Source organism: Alligator sinensis, unplaced genomic scaffold (genome assembly GCF_000455745.1).
Source record: "Alligator sinensis unplaced genomic scaffold, ASM45574v1 scaffold372_1, whole genome shotgun sequence".
Taxonomy (NCBI): domain Eukaryota; kingdom Metazoa; phylum Chordata; order Crocodylia; family Alligatoridae; genus Alligator; species Alligator sinensis.
Window position 1 is genome coordinate 529,326 of NW_005842387.1, and position 10,262 is coordinate 539,587.

A 10,262-nucleotide genomic window follows, 5' to 3' on the forward strand; every position below is an offset into this window, starting at 1 on the left:
GGGGGTCAGGCTAGATGATCTGTTCAGGTCCCTCCTGACCCTAGCTACTATGAAACTATGAATAAACAGCAGTTTTTTGAGGCCCTTATGAAATACATAAAACACTTGTGGAATGGTAGACCCCATAGTGCTATCTAATTATAGTGTTGCAATTGGCACTTTTCTCAATGACCTAGAACAGCGGTTATATTGTGCACCACCAATTTTAAATGATACAGCCTTAAGTACCACCAGCAAATTTTTCATACACAAAGGTAACAGACTACGTATTAAAACAACATGAAAAGCTTTAGTAATCATAAAACATCATATTATCAGTTACGGTAGCCATACAAGACACTTGTAAATTAAAACAAAGACAGTGTAAACTTACTAGTCCAGAGATGCTTTTTGGGATGTTTAGTGAGAGAGGTGAGAGACACAGACAGACACATGCACAGATGCACGTGCCCAGAAGGTAAGTCTGTGGAGGGGCAGGGGAGGGGGGCAGATCAAGGTCACCATGGTGAGGGAGGGAGTGGGACAGGGGCAGGGAAAAATGAGACCTGGGGCTGGTCATGGGACGGAGCCATGGGAGGCTCATCCAGGGGCGCAGGGGGGCTCCCACTACTGCACACACCCTAGGGGAGGCATGCAGGGCACATGCCCCCCAGATTTGAACACAGGGCGGAGGAGGGCTGCCCGCTGAGCTCTGAGCCCCACTGCCCTTGCCTCAGAAGCCATGCGCGACGCTATGTGCCTCCCACCTCCAAATGGGCAGGGAACATGGTGCAGCCAGCATGCAGGAGGCACATGGCGTCACGCGTGGCTCCTGAGACAATGGCAGTGGGGCACAGAGCCCAGCACACAACAGGCAGCCTCCTCTGCCCAGCGCACAAATCCTGGGGGCACGTGCCGCCCATGCCTCCCGGGGTGTGCACAATGGTGGAGAGCCCCCCATGCCCCTGGATGAGTCACCTAGGGCTCTGACCATCCTACTACCCTCCCTGGGACTCCATTCACCCCAGCCCCTGCCTCTGTCTATGTCTCTGCCCCACTCTCTCTCTTACCATGGGGGCCTCGATCTGCCCCCCTGCCCCTTCCCCTCCCCACTGAGCACTGCTCAATACATGGCCAGGCTGCGTTCCTGACCACCCGCAGCAGGCTGCGGCCAGATGCCTGTGTGCACCCTTCCCCGCCGGCCTTCTACTGCCTATGCATGTACTACACACGGGTTGTCTGCGTACCACTGGTGGCATGTGTACCAGTTTGGGAACAACTGACCTAGAATGTACTTGGTCACAGGATCCAGGAATTAAATAGACCTACTGAATGAACTACTTCCTCATCTCAAACCCTGAGTTTATTTTAGGGCAGTGTTATACATTACACTGTGAACTGCTCATATATTCCAGCCCTAGTGTTAATGCTAGCTCAAATTTGGAGTAGTCACATGTTCAGGCCAGCAGGGGCCTGGAGGACTAAAAGGTAAGAATCCCTCCTCATCCCATTCCAGGCTTCTCCCCTGCCCCCGGGGCTCCCTCTCACCCCTCCCACTTACTTATGGCTGCCTGTATTGTCTGTCCCACAGGAACAGGCAGGGAAGGGTTAACCTGTCTGCCCAGTCCCCACTGCTTCTGAGCAGCTGCTCTTCTCCCAGACAGCAGGCAGGTTAGGTTAACCCTCCTCTGCCTGCTCTCCCAGGACAGAGTGCAAGCAGCTACAAGTGGGGGGGGGCAGGCAGTGAGCAGGGACCTGCAGCGTTGTGAAGGGGGCAGAGGGAGCAGTGGGCTGGAGCCAGGCCGGTGGGGGAGGGAGACAGTTGAGGTGTGTACACTAAAGTGTAGCCTAGAGCTTCTCCACATTTCAGCTTCTCCACACTGTCTGTTAGAAGTAACAGCCACTGCCAGAATATCTATCATGTAAAGTTACCTTTGTTGGCCTATTGAAGAGACAGGCACCACCACCTCGATTTAAAAATTCTTTGTATTCTGCAATGCTGCACTTAGAAAATTTTCTGGAATGGAAGACCCTAAAATGACAAACAAGCAAGTGAGCAAATACCCCTCTGTATAGCCAGGTACTTGAGAAAAAAGTTAGTCTTCCTTTGTTCTGTAAATGTTGATGGTTACCATATTTATTCAAATCAAAGACAAGGTGGAGAGGGAAGTCTCCTTTTAACATGGGGGCCTCAATGTTCCCCTTTTAACATGGTGGAGAGGGAAGTCTCTCTTCTTGGATTCCATTACAATGTTGGGGGCGCCTCCAACTCTACAGCTGTTGCCTCACTCCCACCTCTGTCCCAACCCTCAACCTGGCTCCCCATCATCTCCACCTTTGTCACTGCCTTCCCCCCTCACTCCCTCTCAGGATCTTCCCTGCCACCTCATCCTGTCCCTACTTATCCTCCAGCTCTAACAGGGCTCCAGCCCAGGGTATAAAACACGTGATTGCTCTGGCCTGAGCCAAGCCCAGCAGCAAAGCTGGCAGCAGCTCTAGCCCAGGCTCCAGCTCCAGGCCCTGGTCAGAGCTGCTGCATGGCTGGGCTGGGGCTGGAGCAACTACATGCTCCATGCCCCAGGTTGGAGAGGGGCTGGAGCTGGAGCCAAAGGGTAAGTGGTAATGGGACACAGATGCTGCAGGGGGTAGGAGTAGCAGGGGGAGAGACAGTCAGCAGGGGGACCAGGCACTAGGGGATGAAAGGCAGGGAGGCAAGTGGTAGCAGGGGGTATAATGGGCACAGCTGTTGGGGTGCACAAGCACAAGGCTCGAGGGAGACAGGCAGCAGAGGGGAACAAGTGGTGGGCAGACAGGCAGCAGGGGACAAGGAGTGGTTGGAGCAAAGGGCAGGACTGTGGTCACTTGAATCCCCCGCATCTGCCTTCCTACTCTCTCCTCCAGTGCCTGTCCCCCACCTGTCTCTCTACTTTCCCAATCACCTGCCACCCTCACCCCCAATCTGTCCCCCTGTCACTGCTTTCCCTGCTGCAGTGGTAGGAGGATGAATTTTAGACAGCCCTTCAATAATCAGATACTATACATGGAAAACTATAATACATTTATAAATTGTTCATGTACAGAAGCTAAATATTTGGGGGTCATCTTAAATTCAGTCAGTTTAGATTTGGGTAAATACAGTAGTTACAACAGCTATATAGAACAAGAAGGGCAATGTGATCAGCTCAGGGGAAGCCTTTCACCTTTGAGGGGAAAATACCCACAGATTCAATGTAGTCTTGTATTTCTGAAAACTGCATATCTCTATTATATGAATGTATGGTAAGGATGTAACTGTATTCCTATAATATTTTTACTAACATAACACTGAGACGGAAGATGGAGAAACTTCTTATGGTACACATATATCCAGTGAAGATGGCAGGGTAGGGTGGTACCTCAGAGACTAACTGGTTCCAAGAGGCATAAACTTTTGTAGGTGAAGTGAGGTGAAGGAGAGAGCGGGGCCAGAGTCTTACCTGCCCCAGCAATCCTCACTCAAATATATCTAAACTGTTGCTCCTTTGCTGTTTGCTGCAAAGATAATATTCACCTTGAAGCTAAAACTGAGACCTAAGCAGAGGCAACTTTAAGGTGCAACAAAGTTTGGGGCATAATTTTAAAGTAGTATAATAAGAAACAACTGCAATTTTTCTTTCTTTTTCTTTTTTTTTTTTTTAAGGAAAACAAATGTAATCTGCATTCAGAAAATGACCATAGAACTATCTTGGGCATTATATTCAAATGCAGTCAATTTAAGATTACATAACTTATTTTTTGCATGTGTGGGAGGATCATGTGCAATGGCATAATGGCAACATTTCCTATTTGGGTTACTACATTCTGCCTAAGTTTAGCCAGTAATTTCAGCAATTTTCTTACTTCTTGTCAAAACATCTATGTTACAGGTCATTGTTATATTCCTTAGTTTTTGTCCATTGGATTGTTCAGGACAAATATGTTGATAACGTCTACTACATTTTCATGCAGCTAATTCTGAAACAGATTGATAGTATCCCACAAAAAAAACATTGTACAGACTGATCTCATCTCCATAGATTTCAGTTAACAATTATTACAACATACCCTGTTTCCTCCATGATGCAACCACCCCAGAATTCTACGCAGTCGCATTCTTCTCAGACAAATACAGAAACACAACAGAAAGAAAGCAAGTAGTTATAAATATACCAACATCAAGCATACACTCTTTATATAAATAGGGACCCTGAAGAATATATATGCAAGGTAGGTGGCTGTTTATCATTCAGAATCTAGCCTGAAAACTTATTGGGCCCTGATCTGGCAAACCTCAGTTTTGGTACTTTAATATTCTTGAAAATAATGATATTCATTGCATACATCTACACATGCACTTTACTGCAGAGTTCATAGGCACTGCCTTATTTTTGCAGGGGGTGAGGAGCCTAAGATGATGGACATGTGGACAGCTATACGCATTTCAGGTGAAAGTCATCTTCCTGAGGGAGGGCAGGACACTTGGGCCCCCGCATACTTGGCACCTCTAGCTGAGTTGACTAATTAGCTGTGCAGTAAAGCATCACTGTCTACACGTGCACCAGTATTAGGGCACAGTAAATTAATTAACTCCACAGTAGGAGAGCGCTGTCAAGGACAAGAGTAAGTAACTGTGCTGAAATGTATAGACAGTGTGTAGATCAGGGGTGGGCAATTATTTCAGGTGAAGGGCTGCTTACTGAGTTTTGGCAAGCCATCAAGGGTCACATGACAGGCAACCAGGGGCAGATAAATATTAATTTTCTAAAATTTTTAGGGGCCCTGTGGGCCAGATAGAATGGCCTAGTGGGCCACATCTGGCCTGCAGGCTGCAGTTTGCCCACCCCTGGTGTAGATGGTGACAGGGGCTGGCTGGGGCACAAGGTTGCTAAAGTGTGGGGGCTGCCTGCAGTCTAACCACATGGCTCCACAAATTCTGCACCCTCGTGCTTGAGCCAGCCCCACCAGCACCTGATGTCACCACCTGGAGCCTGGGGCTGACTCCCCGGGCCTCCTGCCAGCCTGGGGCTGCTCAAACTGCTGCAGTTCTGGCACATATACAGATGCTGCACCCAGGAGCAGTTAACAAGCTCTGGAATTTATTGCATCACATTAATTTCACTTGTAGATGCACTCAGTGATACTATCATTGCTATAAGTTAGGTACATCCAAATAATTGTAAATTTTTATTTAACCAACTATATCACAAAAAAGAGGAGGACAGAGGAAAGGCCATGCAGAGTACATACTTGGTTTTCTGGTTGCTGGTTCCCACTGTATTCCAAGGTTCTGAGCCAGACTTTGTGCTAACTCCTGTGCCATGGCCCATGGAAGGCCATACTATATTGAGGAGGGGATAACAGCAAAAGCAGTACACAAAATTAGTTATTGCAACTTGTATTACAACACTTTATTCTGGTTTCCGCAAAACACAGTATTATATACAGTAATATTGTCAGACCATTGTGACTCTCCCCATGCATTTACCAAGGGAAGTAAACACAATCATCAATTACTCTAGTAGAAACCTACAGTTGGAGCAGTTCTGCTCATTAATTGACTATCAAATTTAACCCATATAAATACAATGGATATTTGCACAAATTTAATCCAAATGGAAAAAACTAAATTAATCCAGATCTGGCCTGTAAAATCATTGGATCCATGCAGCTGAAGTGGGGTTTCAGCAGCATTTGTTGGCAGGGGTTCCCCTATACTGCAGTGGGGAAAAATGGCAGCATTGGCAGTGGCTGCATCCTAGCACCTCCCTCCCCACCTCTGATATAAGATGGGTTATTCTACCACATGGCCTGAAAAGGTTGTCACTTGCCTAACCCAGTTCGCATTGCTATCTACAAAAAGTCTACTGAAGTCTTTGGTAGTTGGATCAGTCCCTCAACGCATAACAATTCAACAAGCAGTGTGGAAGTAAAATGGTAAATGTACACTGAAAGTTTTAATGGGGGAAAAATGTTACCTCATTCACTCCAACTCCTCTGGTCACAGAACAAACCCCTCCAAAGTAACTCAAGCTACTTCTTTTGTAGTGAAATGTCACATTCCTTAAGAACAAAAACAAATACAGAAAATATTGCTCATGAAATTTAATGCAGACACCCTTTAGTTATCTGAATGGTCAAACTATGACATAAGGGACCTCCACATTTCCTTTCTATTCGCACTCATTGCACCCCCTAAGATAATTATGATTAGCTTGAAAAAAAGACCACCATGAGTTCACTAAATACAATTTGCAACAAGGATACCACTCATATCAGTTTAGCCTCTCCCTCATCCTACAAACAAAATCAGAAAAAAGAAATGCATCAAATATTATTTTTTTAAATGCAGTGATTTCATTCCTATTATAAGACAAAAACAATGGAAATATTCCAATTTAGTACAGGTTGTCAAAAATAATGTTGCAGTGAAATGTATGTAATCAGTTTAGCCAATTTCCAAAGCGATATACTTACCTAAAATCATGATAATAGTTAATTACATTTTATTCTGGATCTTTTTAATTGAAACTGTTTAAACACTACACAGAATACATTCTTTTTCCCATAGGTGCATACTGACCTCCCGCCTCTTCCCTTAATTAGTTTTTTGATTTATAACAACTGCTATTCATTGAATCATAGAAAATTAGGGTTGGAAGGGACCTCAGAAGATCATCTAGTTCAACCTCCTGCTCAAACAAGACCATTTGAAACTATATCATTCCAGCCAGGGCTTTGTTGAGTAAGGACTTAAAAACTTCCAAGAACAGAGATTCCACCACCTCTCTAGGTAACCCCATTCAGTGCTTTACCACCCTCCTAGTGAGAAAGTTTTTCCTAATATCCAACCTAAACTTCCCTTGCCGCAACTTCAGACCGCTGCTCCTTGTTCTGTCATCTGCCACCACTATCCTCTTTGGAACCACCCTTCAGGTAGTTAAACACTGCTATCAAATCCCCCCCTCAGTCTTTTCTTCTCCAGACTAAATAATCCCAGTTTCCTCAGCCTCTCATAAGTCATGTGCCCCACACCCCTACCCTAGACTCTCTCTAATTTGTCCACATCCTTTCTGTAGTGGAGGGCCCAAAACTGGACACAGTACTCCACATGTGGCCTCACCACTGCAGAATAGAGTGGAATAATTACTTCCCTCAATCTGCTGGCAACACTTCTACTAATGCAGCCCAGTATGCCATTAGCCTTCTTGGCAACAGGGGAACACTGTTGACTCATATTCATCATGATTATGACCTTCTCTAAATGGCATTCATTTTTTTAGATTGTCTAGTAAGCCACAGAAATAAGCTGCATACATTTCCACAATTTTTTTAATCTATACAATTTTATAAAATATCTTAAAATAATCATGGATACTATGTACAATTTTATATCACAACAATACAGTTGATTTGGCCACCAAAAAGGCATAAATACCAAGTGTTCCTAACATGAAAATTATACTTCGGTTGCAAGCGGAGAAATTTTGAGGGCTAAGTCCTTTAAAGCAATCAGGTACTGAGGAATAATGTCATGCTTTGCCCCTTCCCGATGCCTTAAAATACTTTTTTTCCCCTCCAGCTGACTGACAAGAAGGGTTCTGAAAATACCCAACTGCTAGCATTACAAGAAAGGCAAGAAAAAGGGACTCAGTCTCACTCACACAATCACTCGAAGAGAGGGGAAAGAGCAGCACCATGTTTCTTCTCCTTTAGAATCCGTGCACTACTACAAACCTAATGTTTGAAACATCTGAGTGAAAGCTAGATTCTGACTGGATTTCTATATTTTGAGGCAAGGATTCAGCAGTCCTGAGACTGTGGAATCTAGTAAACCTTAGTCAAAATAAATTACACTTCCAATGGCAGATGCCGATTGCTTTAAAAAGATCTAACATATTACAGAATGGAATGCAGTAACAGGGGGCCAAGGCCCCTGGCACTAGCCAGGGATAGCAGGTCCATGTGGCAGGAAGCAGCTGCAGCTGCTGCAGCAGAAGAGAGTAGGCAGGTCTCCAACCTGCAAGTGGAAACCCTTGTGTAGGGCTGGGGAACCACATGACAGGAAGGGGCAGGGCTTCAGGACACAAGCCCAGGCAGGCAGCCTGCCCTTGTTTGTTGCAGGGAGAGGAGTTCCCAGGAAAGAAGGGCTGCTGCATTTAAGACAGGCAGGCACCCAAGCCACGCTGGGGAGCTAGGATGAGAGGCTCCCAAGAAAGGTGTAATGGGCAGTGTTAGGGAGATTTTGTTTTCAAGCACCTTGCTTGTATTTTGAACTTGATACTGGAGGACCGAGTGGCTACAAGAGAGCTGTGGAGGCCACAGAGGGGTGCCTGGATGGATGGTTGAGGACTTAGGGCTCACTTTGTGACCCTGGGACAGCCTCTCTGTACTCCATAAGAAACATCAAGGAAGGCATGGCAGGAAAAATGTCAAAAGGGAGGGTGCCCTAGAGAAGTCAGAGTGGGGTAGGAGTCACTTGGCCACCAAGGGGCATCACAGACACCCTTGGGGCCAGGACTTTGCTACAATGTCTATTACAGAGCAGAAAGTCAGAAGGCAGGGCTGTATGGTACTTCACAGACTAACTCAGAGAAGCACGAGCTTTCATAACTTCTAAACGAGTTAGTCTATAAGGTGTCACTCTGACCTGCCTTCTACTTAGCTTCAAACTAACACAGCTAACTACCTCTTTCTAATTCTGTAAAATAAGGTCTCTTTGGAAGTGGTTAGTATACAAATAGATGACTCTCTAAAATACTTGATTTTCCAAGGACTACCTAATAGTACTTGTTGCTCTTAACTGGTTTTTTTGCAGTACAAGCTATTATTTAAATTATATTATATATTGTGCACGATAGCTTGACTTGAAATATAATGACCATCCTCTGCAATACTGTGCTGAAGACTTGGGTCTCAGTCATTTTCCTGTTATCTTGTTAATGATGATTTCCACAGTAAACATAAACAGCCTGCCCCATGCTGCCATAAACAAATTTTATCAGCCATCACAAACTATCTAAAGCCAGGCCTAGTCATTTTCTGGAGAAAGGACCTTTAAAGAAAAAACTGGAAACATACAAATCTTTTATCCACCAGACTAGCTCTAGAACCTCACCCTGATGATCCGATTACACTTGTATCTGGTTTTTTTCCGCATATTTTTAAATAGTTTTTAAAGGATATTTTATAAAAAGTTTAATGTAATTTGAGAGTTCAATTACACAAATGTCAGGAAATTCAAAGATTCTCACAGCATCCTTCTCCCAAACCTCTTGCATTTGTACTTCACAGTTACAAGAGTCTTATTACATCCGGAAAGATATGAAGGGCATGGTATAGTACGTTTATAAAAGAAATTTAATTCCTAGGTAAGTGCACATAAGTGGCACTTTTATACCTGTAAGTCTTCTGAAATCATGCAGTAACTATCCTGTTTAAATGCACAAATGCACTGAGGTACAGTGATGAAAGTTGTGAACATTTTAATTCCATATTTACTGACTTTTGAGTAATTACCAGCACTGACATAATATTCTATTAATAACACTGTTTTGTATTTTGCTGGAAATGTTATAATGGTCATTCTATCAAGGAGAAAAAATTATTTAAAGCTGGTATACTGAACTACACTGAAAAGCATAATACTACTTTTGCAATGTTAAAGAAAACGCTTGAAACTGAGATTCAGTTTCTAGTTAGAAAATGCACACAAAAATACATCATAAATAAAGTTTCTATATGAACTACAAAGTGACAGCTGAGAAGCAGATGAACCATCCCTTTGTTTCAGTGTACAGAATAAACATAATCATCATCCACAAAATGTTCTTCAACTCATGGCATTTCATATTCCATAATCCAGAATATTTTTTCATGGGGGGGAGCAATACTGTAATCCTGGCACAAAAATATTTCTACTTAATCAAAGTAGCATGTACAAAGGTTACAGGACTAGGAAAATCTATCCCTCCTCCTAATAAAACTATATAAAAAAACTATAACAACGTTATAGATGTGGAAATTACTAAAAGCCTTTGATTAGATATATAGGCCTATACCGGGGTAGGCGAAGCTTTTTGGCTGGAGTGCCGAAAAAAACACTATGTCTACCTTGGAAGGTGCTGGAGTGCCAACATGCCGGAGCCCGGAGGGGCTGTTTGCAGCCTCCCGGCTGCAGCCAGCCCACAGAGCCCAGTCTGCTTGCAGCAGAGCTTGCAGCCTCCCAGCCGCTTGCTGGGAGCAGCCTGGGGTCCGGCGCTGGCCGG

General features: G+C 44.4%; 1 protein-coding gene across 1 annotated transcript in view; it reads right to left on the minus strand.

Annotated features, from left to right (window-relative positions):
* Positions 1-10,262, minus strand: part of ADAM23 (ADAM metallopeptidase domain 23) — a gene marked incomplete at its 5' end in the record, with an annotated part of 186,474 nt that overhangs the window by 52,207 nt on the left and 124,005 nt on the right. The window contains 4 exons of the mRNA XM_025211029.1: positions 1,912-2,011; positions 4,063-4,111; positions 5,245-5,335; positions 5,973-6,057. Coding sequence (XP_025066814.1) covers positions 1,912-2,011; positions 4,063-4,111; positions 5,245-5,335; positions 5,973-6,057 — 325 coding nt within the window. The remainder of the gene's footprint in view (positions 1-1,911; positions 2,012-4,062; positions 4,112-5,244; positions 5,336-5,972; positions 6,058-10,262) is intronic.